At 40.0% G+C, this 15,831-nt stretch overlaps 1 protein-coding gene across 2 annotated transcripts; it reads left to right on the top strand.

Annotated features, from left to right (window-relative positions):
• The first annotated feature begins 2,007 nt into the window (after window positions 1–2,007).
• Window positions 2,008–13,714, top strand: CALU (calumenin). Of its 2 annotated transcripts, none has more exons than XM_075857578.1 (7): window positions 2,008–2,141; window positions 4,760–4,996; window positions 6,780–6,973; window positions 9,094–9,260; window positions 10,069–10,129; window positions 10,339–10,538; window positions 12,397–13,714. In XM_075857578.1, the coding sequence occupies exons 2-7, from the start codon at window positions 4,776–4,778 to the stop codon at window positions 12,499–12,501; spliced, it is 948 nt and encodes a 315-aa protein (XP_075713693.1). In that variant the 5' UTR covers window positions 2,008–2,141; window positions 4,760–4,775; the 3' UTR covers window positions 12,502–13,714. The 2 variants fall into 2 exon arrangements, with proteins under 2 accessions (XP_075713693.1, XP_075713692.1); XM_075857577.1 differs by lacking the exon at window positions 6,780–6,973 and adding an exon at window positions 7,029–7,222 and having other exon boundaries at window positions 2,011–2,141.
• The last annotated feature ends 2,117 nt before the right edge of the window (window positions 13,715–15,831 follow it).

The raw sequence follows: 15,831 nt of genomic DNA, 5'->3' as shown, positions 1-15,831 counted from the left end.
CCTGGCTGTTGTCTGGGATAATAGGACACTGACTGTGTCACGTTCGAGAGCGTTGTCTCCTACTAAGACGGCTCTCATGAGGACTCACCTCTCCCAATGTACTTACACGGCTTGGTTCCTCTAAACTGCCGTGTATTACATTAACTGTATTCATATGTGTATTGCTGTCGACTGACAGTTCAGGAGCCGCGTCTAGCGTCCCCTGGTTACTATGGACGCTTTCGGCGTTCAGGAACCCTCACTGGTTGCTAGGTCCGGGAGAGCCGCCTCCGGCACGTCACAGGCTGGCGTGTAGGACGCGGATTGGTGGCTTTCCCTGGGGACGACCTTTTGAGGGCGGGCTCTCAGCCTTTTAAACCATGGGTCTTTTCGGCGCGTGTACGGACAGTGCATTAGAGCCGTGCATACGCCTGGAGGCTAATAATCAGCACAGGAACAGTGCTATCCAGTGCTGTAACATTGTAATCATTGAAACACTTTAGAATTTAACTTACAATTTATATCTATGAATCCCTGAGGAAACATCACTTTAGTGTGATGAGGAAACGCGTAGGATCTATATAGATAGTGATTTTTGGCAAGGATACAGCGGAATTTATACTATTAGCAGGGGAAGTGTTATTTAGGTGTGAGATACATCAATCACTCTGAACCAATTTCTCCTGTCGCTTATCGCTTGCTTATGCCTGGTCTGGTATCAGTGGCTGGTTGAGCCACAATTTTTATAAATACTATTAATAAACTTTACATTTTAATCGTTCTTTCAGGCGGTGAACTATATTCTATAATATTAGAACGACATTTATTATCAATTTTTCAGTGAATCTGTCTTCTCAGATTGGAGTCGTTCACTCTTCCTTTTCTTATTCATCCGGCCCAGATTGCTCTGGCGCCTTCTCCCGACTACGAATCGCCTCTGCAGAATTTGCAACACAAACATCTTTGGCTTCTAGCTTTTCTAGCACCTCCTCACCCTCTACAAAAACCTCACCATTTATAGTGCGCCAGATGGAAATAACGCCTCCTCAGTTCCACACACTATAATAGTACCCCTCTTTAGGCCCCACACAGTAATAGTGGGACACAGCTCCCCTTTTTGTAGATAGTGCTACACAGCCCCCCTCTTGTAGATAGTGCCACACACAGCCCCCACTGTAAATAGTGCCACACAGTCCTCACGATTGTAGATAGTGCCACAGTTCCCATTCTTGTAGTTAGTGCCACACACAGCCCTCCACTGTAAACAGTGCCACAGCCCCACCGTAGATAGCGCCACATGGTGACCCTCCACTATAAACAGTGCCACGGCCACCATTCTTGTAGACAGTGCCACATAGCCCCGCAAACAAAAAAATATACTTACCTAGCCCGATTCCCGCGACTGAGCTGTTAGGAGACAGGTCCTTTGCGTAGGCCAGCGTGATGCAGTGACATCATCACACCGGCCTGCAGCCTATAGTATTCAATTGTATCTGCGTGAACTAGGCCCTACTGTAACGAGCCCAGCAACTGTGGGTCCATCACATGAGCATGGACAGAATTGTATTCACTGGAAATATACAATGAATGTTCCTACTGGATAACAAAAAAAAACAGAGATTGTGAGGAAATAATATATCGGAAAATTGTATAACTTTTAAGTATACAAAAAATAACTCATTTTTCAGTAAGCGGACACAAACAGCAGCATTTGGGCCCACAAAGTGTAAATATTTATCACCTATCCTGTTGATAACTTATGTTTATTGTGGAAATACCCATTAATATAAGGGAATATGAGGTGCTCTGGAAGAAAATAATAGAATTTTATAACGGCTCACAAACGTCAAACAACAGCATTATTCCGCTAGGAAAGGGCGAGGCAGCAGTGGATTCTCTCTAGTGCACTTCCACAAATCTCCCGCCAAGAGAGAACGCGCTAAGCCCCCACCCGCGGCCACTCCATCAATGCGTGCTCCCGTGTGGACGTGGCGTTCTCTAACCAACTGGGAAACGTGACCCGCCCAACTCCAGTCATTCACCAATGGGCGGGCATAATCAAGGCAACGTTGGCGCAGGAAACCACGCCTTCTGAGTAAAGCAGCTGCTTCCGGTGTCGGCGTGTGAGGGCAGGACGGGCGGAGTATTGGAGTACTGTTAAGGTAACGGGACGATGCTCTCGGATCATGTTTTATTAACGGGCTTGGGAAAGGTTTATATGAACGTGCATTATTTGCTGCAAACCGATAGTGTTCATAGTTGTCCGTTATATGCAGTTGTGTACATATTTTGCTTCCTCTGTTATAGTCATTATGTTGGGCACCTTCCTCCATAGGAGGCTATTCCCTGGTCTGGTGCAGGTATATTATAAATCACGGTCAGGGTATTGTAAGACAGCCTTGGACTAACGAAATAAATTTGTTACATCACTAGTTGGAAGCAGAGAAATATTTACTTTCTATAGGTCGGTGAAGTTTTATATCTACCCATAATTGTAACTCCAGACAGAATACATTGTGCTTGAAATATTGACATTTCTCTTTCTAAATACTATATTGTTACATTTGGGCATCTGATCTATAAACTGTAACACCTGTTGCTACAAATCCTTGGTGTCCTACTGTCAGTCCCTTTAAAGTCCTAAGGGTCTGTTCAGATGTTGTGGTTTATTACTGCAGCAGCGCTATTTTTCCCATCAAACTCAGCGGAACCCGATGGACTCCAATATAAGTCAATGCTATAAGCAGAAGCCACATCGCAGATGTAAACAGAGACTAAGCAGGACTTTGGAATAGCGGGGTCACAACCACTTGTTACATCTGTACTGACCTAACTGTGGAGCTACTCTCTCCCATATCTCTGTTTCATTGTAAATGCTCTTTCGCATAGGCATTAATGAGATACATGGATGTCCTGGAGTTCATGGAATACATGGGCATAGATTAAAGGGGGGGGGGGTGGGTTGTTGGTGCATGTGCCCCAGGTATTGTGTTGAGGGGAGCACACCAGTATGCCTTGGCCAGGGTATTTCGATACAGCACTAGGGCATCAAACTGAATCTTTCCCTAGCTATGCCTCTAGTTCCCTGGATTACATTTGCTGCCCCATTACATTGTCTTTCTAGACCAGCGTCCTGTACATTATTGTGTCTGGATTTGTGCCCTAAGGCATTTCAGAACATTATCTACTTGTGACTCTACAGATTGCATCAGGGTGATGTATCACTTATTTTTTTAATTCAATTTTACCCACAATGCTGTTTTATAGTGAAAATAATGACTATTTACTTTTCACAGTTTAATGAATGATCATTTTTACGTCTAAAGCAACTAATTTTAGTCCTCAATAAATGTTTGTTTGAAGGTATTGTGCATTAAAACCCTGAACGATTGACTGCACGGAAGCAAATGAATCCGAGCAATATTCTTATGTCTTGTAATACACATTAAAAATGTAATCCTAGGTAGAGGCTTCTCTGCCAAAGTATTTTCTATGTATAAGTGTAGAGATGAGAGAATTGTTTTTCCAGTCCATGGAATCCAATGGGAGTGGTAGGTTGCTCTGTATTCAACCTGGAAAATTGATTCATCCGGTGTGTCCTAATGGTCAGCAAACCGGCAAAACTGTGATCGGGTGCGAAAAAATAGGTTAACACTTTATTAATTCAATGGTAGTGTATAGCCGGAAACTTCCATTTAGGAGTGACCTGGCCATGGATGCATCACAGCCTCTGCACCACACTAAGTTTTTGTGGCTGATGATGTTTTATGATAAGGAGGCGTGCAGGAAAAATTGTCATCTAGGTTCATATTTGCATTTTCAATTTGTTCATGTGGTTTCCGAAGTTTAACAATAATAGTAAGCTATACGAATAGAAAGGTAAAAATTAACAATGATCGCCAGCTAGGAACATAGTTTGGTGCACTGAAAGTGGAGCTAAATGTTCGACAAACTTCTGACTTCATAGTGACATGTCAGAAGTTTGTATTGGTGGGGGTCCAATCGCTAGAACTAAGCCGCTGGAAGCGTTCGTGTGAGCACTCAGCTGCTTCGTTTCTGTTCGGCTTTTTCCGGAAAGCCGATGTATCAGAGCACAGGCTCATAGACTTTCTATTGGGTCCGTATATATATATATATATATATATACATATACACACACTTACTTTCCGGAAAAAGCCGAACAGACACGAAGCAGCTGAGCGCTCACACGAGCACTTCAGCTGCTTCGTTCTAGCGGTTTGTGGGGGTCTCAGCGCTCAGACCCCCACCAATCCAAACTTCTGACATGTCACCTTGACATGTCAGAAGTTTGTCGAACGTTTAGCTACACTTGAACAATATTTGCAACATTGAAAATGATTTTTGCAAATGGAAAGTAATTTGCATTGTTGCAGATATCTTGCTGTGTATGCCCCTTCGCCAACAAGAGACCTGTAGAAAAAAAATTAGGAGACTGGTCGGATCAGGGAAAATAATCCTGTCTTTAGACCGATTTTACCCTTTATCTTTGGCAGTATGAAATGAAAATCATTTCTTAGACTATTTTAGACCATACTGGCTCTAACATGGGCTAATAGAGGATGTCAGACATCCTACAGAAAGTTGAGTTTCTAGTTTTGTTTTTATTCTCTCAATGAGTTTTGAATGAATTTTTTAAATTTCAGATAATGGCTCAGTATGGGAACTCTATAGTAATTTACTTTCAGATACGCCAACAATTGCAACTTTTTTTGAATGTCCATTTGTAAAGAATTCTAACATTCACTTGTTTATCTCCTAGGTCGCGTCAGCAAGCAATGGCACAGCTTCACCTCCTCTTGTGCCTTGGCCTTTGGGCCCATTGTGTTCTTTCCAAACCTACTGAAAAGAAAGATAGAGTTCACCATGACCCTCAACTGAGTGATAAGATGCATGATGATGTACAGAACTTTGACTATGACCATGATGCTTTTCTTGGAGCAGAAGATGCCAAAACGTTCGACCAGTTGACACCAGAGGAGAGCAAGGAGAGGCTGGGGTATGACCAATGACTTAAGGGCAGTATCCTGGCTATGTAGGTTCCCTCCTAAGGGACATTTTCTAAAATTTTCCACAGTGGGACAGGTTTCTATTGGTCTTTGGGGTTTATTACTATCTGTCCTAAAATTGGATTCACATTAATAAGATTGTTTAGAATCAACAACACTACCAAGCTCAAGACCTCTTTTGAGGTCTATCTTATCTGAGTTTTAAAACTTTTTGCAATCTTTATACTTGTTTGCTCTTCTTACAAACCTGTCCTATTAGAAGTCCTTTCTTGCGCCATTTTCATCACTTTCTTCAACAAATTTATATGTGGATAAATACTAGGGGCCAATTATTTCCTATTGAAATCTTGTATAGAGTTGTGTGTTTAATTCTTGTTCCAAATCCGTTGTCTTAAAGAGGCTCTGTCACCACATTATAAGTGCCCTATCTCCTATATAAGGAGATGGGCGCTGTAATGTAGGTGACAGTAATGCTTTTTATTTAAAAAAACGATCTTTTTTCACGTTAGGAGTGATTTTGGTTTATGCTAATGAGCTTTCTTAATGCCCAAGTGGGCGTACTTTTACTTTCGACCAAGTGGGCGTTGTACAGAGGAGTGCATGACGCTGACCAATCAGCATCATGCACTCCTCTCCATTCATTTACACTGCACTAGCGATATAGATATATCGCTATGTGCAGCCTCATACACAAGCCCTAACATTACTACAGTGTCCTGATAATGAATACACATGACCATCCAGCCTGGACGTCATGTGTACTCAGAATCCTGACACTTCTGAATCTTTTTTTGTGAGATTCCGGCAAGTGAAACCAAATCTCGTTTAGCTCCGTGATCTCACGAGATTTGGTTTCACTTGCCGGAATCTCACAAAAAAAGTCAGAAGTGTCAGGATTCTGAGTACACATGACGTCCAGGCTGGATTTCATGTGTATTCATTATCAGGACACTGTAGTAATGTTAGGGTTTGTGTTTGAGGCTGCAAATAGCGATATATCTATATCGCTAGTGCAGTGTAAATGAATGGAGAGGAGTGCATGATGCCGATTGGTCAGCATCATGCACTCCTCTGTACAACGCCCACTTGGTCGAAAGTAAAAGTATGCCCACTTGGGCATTAAGAAAATTAATTAGCATAAACTTAAATCGCTCCTAACGTTGTGAAAAAAGATCGGTTTTTTAAATAAAAAGCATTACTGTCACCTCCATTACAGCGCCCATCTCCTTATGTAGGAGATAGGGCACTTATAATGTGGTGACCGAGCCTCTTTAAATTCTAATAAAATGGAAGTTGGCCTTTGGGATTTGAGCTCCACTAATCTATAATAAACTATATCTACTGGCCTAATACAGCTTTTAAGATCCTTAAATGGTATTTTGACAAGTATGATAAGGAAATGATGATTTATTATCATTCTTATTATTCATCTGGGTACTGATGTAGCCTATAACAATTCTGACTAATCTAGTTTTGTTTCCAGTTAACGTTTCTTTTATAGAGTATTACATTTAATCTCTGTATTGTACTAAACTAGCCGACTATTTTCTTTACATGTACTAACATTTAGACAAGAATCACTCGACACTGTTTAAGTAACCATATGAACACATGGATCTGCCACTACTAAATTGACCTTTGTGTTCTTGTCCTGTGTTTCTTATCGTCACTTACATGCAGTTGTCTTTTCTTCCTATTCTATCTACTGTGCCATACTCCTTGCCTTCTAAAATGTTCTTTCTTTTCTTGTTGGGTGCTACCATGGCCCCACAGAAAGATTGTGGGTAAGATAGATGCAGACAAGGATGGTCTTGTAACAGTCGAGGAGCTAAGGGATTGGATAAAATTTGCACAGAAGAGGTGGATTTATGAGGACGTAGAGCGACAATGGAAGGGTCACGATCTCAATGGTGACAACCTGGTGTCGTGGGAAGAATATAAAAATGCCACCTATGGTTACATACTCGGTAGGTGCTTGTCTTTATTGCATCACCTTTTATACGTGCCATTTTGTCTTTGTAGACTCATTGTAAGTAAAATAGACTTGGATAATGATGGGTTTGTGACGGAGGGGGAGCTCACGTCATGGATCAAGAAAGCTCAAAGGAGATATGTGTACGACAACGTGGAGCGGCAATGGCAGGAGTTTGACATGAACCAGGATGGACTCATATCATGGGAAGAGTACAGAAATGTCACCTATAGCACTTACCTGGGTAAGGGAGAAAGGAAGTGAATTTAGATATTGAATGGGTACAGTGCATGGGCTGTTCTAAAGAGTGCACATGTAAAACAGTTCTGTTTTAGGTGAAACATATTTAAAATGAATGGGGGATGCATTAAACAAAAATTATAATCGTACATGGAATTATCTACTAACAACAAAAAAGGAGACTGGACGAAAAAGGACACTGCAGAGTTTACAGTCCACCAACCTACCGTTTAACATTAGTTTATCACTGTATAGCAATGAATACAGGGCCTTTTCCTCCTATCCTATCTTTTTTTTTGTCTTTACTGACATCCTTTGCATATAGTTAACTAGACTCAAACTGCCTCTAGGAAGAAAATAAAAAATGAATTGGGAAAAAGTCCATATATGTCATTTTTGTCTTGTAGCGCATTTGCATTGGTGCTGGGTTGTCTAAACTTACATATTTCGTTCTGTCTATTGCAGCACCTTCTACACATGTCTTTAGTGCCTTAAATAGGCCTTATGTCTTTGTGAACCTGACCCTATTAATTCCCTTCAATATGTTATTCTTTGCTATATATTTTTTAGCACAAACTTATGTTTGTTCTAATAGTTTCAACTGATTGATTTATAAAAACAACCCCTTTTTAAAGGGATTGTATCACTATGTAGAAAATCATCATAATTTTTTTTTTTTTAAGAACACCAAAAATTCTTAAACTGTTTAATATATAAACCTAAAGTGTAGCTAAACGTTTGACAAACTTCTGACATGTCATAGTGACATATCAGAAGTTTGGATTGGTGGGGGTCCGAGCACTGAGACCCCACCAATCTCTAGAACGAAGCAGCTGACGTGCTCGTGTGAGCGCTCAGCCGCTTCGTGTCTGGCTTTTTACGGAAAGCCGATGTATCGGAGTACGGGTTCATAGACTTTCTAGTGAGTCCGTACACCATGCTTCAGCTGCTTCATTCTAGTGATTGGTGGGGTCTCAGTGCTCGGACCCCCACCAATCCAATCTTCTGACATGTTACTATGACATGTCTGAAGTTTGTCAAACGTTTAGCTACACTTTAAACAATAGTTCATTTTCTGACGACACATTCCCATAAAAAAAGAAGCTGGCCTGTTGCCAGCTGGGGAAGCCATACATTTCCCCTGCAGTGGCTGGGGAATGGGTGACTGTGTAATGCATGGATGTGCCTAGTCGGCCAGAGCAGGAGTCTCTCTTGCATCGCAGCTCAGAGGGGCGTTTCTGATTGGGGAAGCCCCCTGTATGACATTTATTTGCCCAATAATTGCATATGGGCAGGGGTTGTTCTCGTGAGATCACTGATTTAATAACTGTTGTATGTGACCATCTTAATGTTCCCAGCTGAAGTGCTCTAAAAAGGTCCGTAAACCTACATGTTAATTAAAAGGAACCCAAAGTAAAATCAGACTTTCTGCAAGCTCCTGTCACAAACGTTCTTGCACAAATCTGGTAGACAAACCCATTTCTTATATATGTCCAAGTTTAAAGATCGTTCATTATCCCAGGCTTAATGTTTGACCACTGGAGGTAGGAGCAGAAAAGAAAATGTTTGCATTTTTGCCCCTCTGAATTGCAAAATTATACATAACAGAATCAGGGAGATAGAAGCCACCGTGGTAAGCATTTCTGGTATATCTTTTCTTTAGGGTACTCTTTCCCCTTCCTTCTTTTTGCTACGGTCCGGTTCACATTTGCCAAACACCGCTTGAGAGATTTACAGCTTTTTACTTTATAACATTGCATGGGCTTCAAGTTACTAGTTGTAGAATACATTAACAATTTGTGTTGGCCATTTTTACACTTAATTGAGGCTCAGACTATTTGGACTGTAATGGCTGATTTCCTCTTCCTTTCCCAGATGATCCAGATCCTGACAACAGTTTTAACTATAAACAGATGATGGTCCGAGATGAGCGGCGCTTTAAAATGGCTGATAAGGATGGTGATCTTATTGCTACAAAAGAGGAGTTTACTGCATTCCTGCACCCAGAAGAGTATGACTACATGAAAGATATTGTTGTCCTGGTCAGTGTTAGCAGGCCTTTATAGAATGTCCATTTCATTTAACCTATAAAATTTAGTAACCTAAAGGGGTTGTCCCAACCGGACATCCACTCCTCTGTATGAAACTGTTCGACTATCGCTGCATGGTCCGCTTCTTTACCTACTGTCATCTGGGGAAGCTCCATGCGGCTGCTTCAGGGAGAATATAGTATTACACGAGATCTTTTCAAACATGTTTGTACAACAAGTATAATGATGGCTGTCCAAACCTACCATGCACTGGCAATCCCTTCATGGATTACTGGGAAAGCTGGAGTCAGGGTATACATTGATCATGGGACCTGTTCCTAATATATAAATGTATGTGCATTTAGAATTTGGCCAGCTGTTTCCATTCTCAATGCAGGGCTGTTTTGGCAGAGTACCTGTCCTTTCTGTTCGAATCATGTGATCTGCCAATCAGGTACCCTGCCAAAACATCCCTGCATTGAGAATGGAAACAGCTAGCCAAATGGATCAATCTGATTCCAATCCTTTGCCAACTACTAATCATGGGAGGGTATTGGTGAACTAGATTCTAATACACACACATTTTAGGCAGCAATCACATCTGCAGCTTGAGGTGCAATTTTTGATGACTTCTTTATGTCAGCACTGTGTTCTGCTAAATACTGGGGGGGGGGGGGGGGTAAATTGTTAACCTTATGATTCCGAATTTCCAGTTTCTGATTGCTTTGGGTTTTAGACCCCCATGCTCTTACTCAGTAAAAAAAATCACTCGCGCTAAAAATAAAAAAACATCCATTTTTTTATTTTTAATACCATACAGGAGACTATGGAAGATATTGACAAAAATGGAGATGGAGTGATTGACCTGGAAGAATATATAGGTGAGCAGTCCGCACATAAATGCAAAATGTGATATTAACGAGAGAAATCGAAAGATCTCCCAGGCTCATACGCTTTTGACACAAATTGTTTTAGAAGTGTCTTTAGTAATTACCTGTTTTCTTTGCTAAACCCATAAAATAACACTTTTTTTTTTTTTTTTTTAAATGATTGTGATGCTTCCTGTTTATTCACGTTTCATGAATTGTAGGTGATATGTACAATCATGATGGTGATGCTGATGAGCCAGAGTGGGTGAGGACTGAGAGAGAACAGTTTGTGGAGTTCAGAGATAAGAACCGTGATGGTAAGATGGATAGAGAGGAAATCAAAGACTGGATCCTACCATCTGACTATGACCACGCTGAAGCTGAAGCTCGCCATCTAGTTTATGAATCTGATGAAAACAAGGTAACAATTGTGGGGAAAGTCAGTGTTTAGACGTAGGGTTGCACGATGCATCGAAATATCGATACTATTTCGATGCCATGCAACCTCAAACAGTTCGATACTGTTAATTCATGTATTTCGATACTAAGCTGTGCGGCAGCATCATGTGATGCGGCCAGCGCTGCACTAACGAGCAATGACACTGAAGACAGTGAACATGACAGGCGCACTGCAAAGCACACCCCATATTCTCTGTCTTCAGGGTCGGTGCCGCTGCTCATTATGGCTGTCGCCGACCCGCTCTAACGGCAGAGATCAGAGAAACCTCTCATCGCCGCCGCTATTCCCGTGAATGCTGCGATCATAGCTGACTGCAGCATTCAAGGAGAAAATGAGAAGGGGGATGCCCCTTGGATCGCATCACAGGGAATCCCTGTGATGCGATTGAAGGACATACCATATATGTGCAGACAGTCCAGGGTCCATTGAAGGACCCCAGGGCTGTCTGACCATATTTCCTGTTGTTGGGGTAGACTTGGGTATGTCCTAACAACTGCCTGTGTACTATCAGTACACAGGCTAATGTACTGATGGCAGTACAGTGAGAAAAAAAAAATCAGAGTAGTTTAATGGAATATGATAGATACAAACGATACGTTTCTATCATTTTCCATTAAAGAACTCTCATCTACATAGTGCTTGCCTCCTTGCACATGACACTCAGAAACCAATATTACACTTCTTCAAAAGGGAACAGCGCCGATCGTAGGGCTGATTTATTTTTTTTTGTTCTCACTGTACTGCCATCATTTCTGAAAACCACACAGAATTTTGCATCCGGCACAACCCGTGGCATGCAGTTCCCTGGGAAAACCACAAACCAAAGACCATACCTTCAGGGGTGTCGTGCTCCTAGCACGACATCACCAGGTGGGCAAATCCTCACAATATCACCCACTAAACATCCTTTGTGGGTAATGCCCTATGTTTGAGCCATTTTTTACCTTTCAGGCTAATGTACTGGCATATAGATATATGCCAGTACATGAAAGTTTAAAAATAAATAAAAAAATACACATTTTTTATAATAAACATTAAAAAAAACGGCTCAATACATAAAATATACACATTTGGTATCGTCGCAACTAATAACAAATTTATAGCGTCATTTATGATGTGTACGCTGTAAATAGAATAAAAACTGCTTTCTTTCACTTATTAATGTGAGGCACGAAGTATTATGAATTTAATACCTCTATGTGCCTGCCTCACGTTAATAGTCATTAACCCCATCATGTACCACACACATTAACCCAATGTTGTCCATTGTGACTGAGAAACATGGTGGGGTTAATTACTATTAATGTGAGGCACACGGAGGTTTAAAATTCATCACACCACGTGCCTCACATCAGTAAATGGAAGAACTTATTATTATTTTTTTTTATTATTGGCAAATTATGGTTTTGGTATCGAAAAGCAATACTACACAAAGTATCTGTATCGAAGTCCAAATGCTGTTATCGTGACAACCCTATTTAGAAGTGCTGTATTTTCTTTTTTTTTACATCTATTGTAATAGACTATGGAGTCCACAAGTATATTCATATACATATATATATATATATATATATATATATATATATATATATATATATTTCCTTAGTGTTTTAAAGCTAACCTGTCATGAACTGCAGGTAGAACAGAAACAGACAATGAAATCTTTTACTCCAAGCTTATGGACTTTTGTGACGGGTTATGACTCGCCACTTTTATAATTGTCATATGGCTCATAAACCAAATCTATTCTCTGCAGTAAAAGTACAACAGCTTGGAGATTGGTATTGGTTACTTACACAGATTTTTGTTTTCCTTATAGGATGGAAAACTGACAAGAGAAGAGATTGTGGATAAATATGACTTATTCGTGGGCAGCCAGGCTACAGATTTTGGAGAGGCTCTGGTCAGACATGATGAATTCTAGAGATGAGGGTGACTCATCAATCTCTTCAAAAAACAGGAGAACCTTGCCCTTTTGTAGGGCTTCAGCGGGTGGAGAGAGAACATAACTCAGAACAAAAGTAATTTATTGTAAACTGACTTTCTGAAATAGGAGAGTGAAGAGGACGTGTGCAACAACACTCTGATTAGTCTTCAGAGACCAAGTAGACCTTACTCTCTAAATTCTGCCTCTGATTACAACACTATTATTTTTTATCTTTTTTTTTTTTTAATCCCTGGGATTAATATGCAGTGTTTTAAAGCGCATAAATATTCAGTGTTGATGGTTATTGCTGCCCCATGTTATACTCATCTTCTACATTTACGGGAATCTGTGGGTTGTAATCCCATTGTGTTCTTGTTGGTATAGCACTTTTATGTTTTGTAAAAAGGTTGCAAAATACTTTATAGAGAACACACTGTCAGGGACCAGTAATATCTGCATATTTTGTCTCATAGGTCTGTTTCTATCACAGCCCAAACAAAACCTAAAGCCTTACGTGTGAATTAGTATTCTATGCTTGCTTAGAGTATTATGTGAGTTTTTAATCCTTTTCATAGAGGTCACTTTGCTGCCTATTTTCTTTTTATGAATTTGATGTTACTGAATGGCCCATAGGTTTACAACTCCAGAACTAGCTCAGTATTGGGTCCTGGTTCATTTCTTATGTATATTGTTTTCCTTTGTAAACTGTGCGCGGAGCACTAGGTTATTATAGTTAGACGGTTAAACAGTGAGTCCAGTTATCCACACAAGATATTGCAGGGAATTTTAAACATTTTTATTTTTTATTTCTTTATGCATATTTTTGTAAGTCATCTTATACAAAAATAGACTTAGTTAACCCCAATGATTTCAGTGTTATTTTAGATAATTTTTTTTTTACCTTTTATTTTCTTATAATTATGTTCGGATTGTATAAACTAGAAATATAGCGGAAAACAGCAGGACTTTAAACTATTAAATGTTTCTAACAGGTTTTTTTTAGCCATACACGTCATCCGCTCCAAATAAATGCTGCCTACTTGATAAAGGTATTTGCCTACATTGAACCTAGATTTTCAGATTGCTCATTGCCACAGCTTAACACTCTTTCACCCATATTTGTCAAGCTACAATATTTTCATGGGTGCTACACCAACTTAACACAGTGAGCACAACACGTGATTTGCAATTAAATAAAATTTGAAATCCAGATTTTTGTTTTTATTTTCAATTAAGCAGTTTACTAAACTCAAGGAATTTCACTAATTACAGTATGACGATTCTGATTGCTCAAGCACTGTCAATTTAAAAAAAAAAAATCTAAAGTGTCCGATCTTTCATAGCAGACATGGAAATATGCATACAGGCAACCAGTACGGGATACTTATTTGATTAATACACCTAGCAAATTTTCTTTTAAAAATGTACGCCAAGTTCCACCATTAAATGAGTTTTACTGTCTTTTCAGGTAAGAGGAGCAGTTTGTACTATAAGCAATACTATATTTGTCCTAGGATCGTCATCGTTAGTTTTGAGAATAGACTTCTGGATTATAGTGACTTGCATTACTATTTGGAATTTTACAAATTTTTCTTACTATTAATAATTCTTTAGAAAGGTTGAAAATAAGAAAGGTGCAATATATGTCCTTTATTCTCATCACAGAGGAGCCAAACATGTTAATTTTATATATTTGTTAATATACTATATAAGTGAATACGCATTGCCTATAGCTCCCAGGTTTGGTATTATGAATGTCACCCCTATGGATAAAATTCTACCTTCGCATTTACCATGGCACTTGTGCCACTTTTGTTTCTGCTAAGGCTTGTCATATCGTTGCGTAGGTCAACTGATTCCGCCAATAATCTTATGTATATGGGGGCAGCCTGACTGTCAGGGGAGACAATTGTGCATGTTGAAGGTCTTTCCCCTGTTCCTATCGCTGATCCGAACATTGATGTTTATGCAGGAGCCAGCGGAAATGCTAAAAAGGATTTATGTGTAGGACCAGCTTAAGGCTGTGTTCACACGGAGTTTTTTGCAGGAGGAAAATTCCTGCAAAAACTGCTCCAGTAGGTTTTTGCACAGTGGTTTGACAAAAACTCGTCAAAACACTCGTCGAGGTTTTTTTTTCCTCTTTCTGACTCAAGATGGGTCATGTTGCTTCTTTTTACCACGATGAGTTTTTTTTACTCGTGGTAAAAAAAACTCATCTGCCTCCCATTGAAATCAATAGGAGGCATTTTCGGGTGGTTTTTGAGGAGTTTTTTGGCGCGGTTTCTGCCCCAAAAAACTCGTCAAAAAACTCTGTGAACAGGGCCTTACAGTTCATCCACTGCCAAATAATGAAACTAATTGTCATTGAAAGAATTTTTACTGAACTTTCATTCCAAAATTATGAATTATATACGGTTTCCTTTTATGTGCAGGTCTTTAGTGGGTGTGCTTCAGTAGTAATTCCAGAAGTAACATAATTGTGAATTGCGGTTTAAGGCCCCCTGCACGCAGCCGTGGACAGTCAGCCGCATTTTCGGGCCGTGCTCCCATTATAAAGTATGGGAGCATGGGCCGTAAAACCAAAAAATAGGACATGTCCTATTTTTTGCGGATTATTTCTACGGCCCAGACACCTTCCCGTAAATATATGGGAAGGTGTCTGTGGGAAATAGAAATTAATTGGATCTGCATCAAAATTACGACTGTGTGCATGGGGCCATAATGAGAGATTCACTTCAGGTTCAGTGGATTTTACATAATTTAGACATGCACACAGCCATATGACAGCTCCGTACTAGCTCCGAGGTGTATGGAGAAATAATACAGCACCCCAATCGAAGGCTGAAGCCATACGGGATCTGCATATGCCTCAAAATTTCCTACAGACAAGACGACAAAATGTGCGCTAAGAACCTCCCTATTGTAAGAGGATTTAGCAGTAATGCATATTTATTAATATTTAGTGGCATTAGTGTTCGCAGAGTGCTGTCGCCATTTTCTTGTGTGTAGTTAATGTAATCGGTATGTCACTTATAATTATATTACATACACTTAATGATTAGACTATTCACAGTTGCATTTTTTACGCCTTGTACACAGCCGTATTATAGTTCCATGTTAGAGTATGTCCACACTCTTAGCAAAAAACATCTGAAAATACGGAGCTGTTTTCAAGGGAAAACAGCTCCTGATTTTCAGACGTTTTTTTAAGCCACTCGCGTTTTTCTCTATGTTTTATACGGCTTTTTTTGGAGCTGTTTTCTATGGAGTCTATGAAAAAAACGTCCCAAGAAGTGACCTGCACTTCTTTTTCGCAGCCTTCGGCCT

Source organism: Rhinoderma darwinii, chromosome 3 (assembly GCF_050947455.1).
Source record: "Rhinoderma darwinii isolate aRhiDar2 chromosome 3, aRhiDar2.hap1, whole genome shotgun sequence".
NCBI classification, from domain to species: domain Eukaryota; kingdom Metazoa; phylum Chordata; class Amphibia; order Anura; family Rhinodermatidae; genus Rhinoderma; species Rhinoderma darwinii.
Note: the sequence above shows the minus strand (reverse complement) of the source record. Positions and strands in the feature narration are given on the sequence as shown.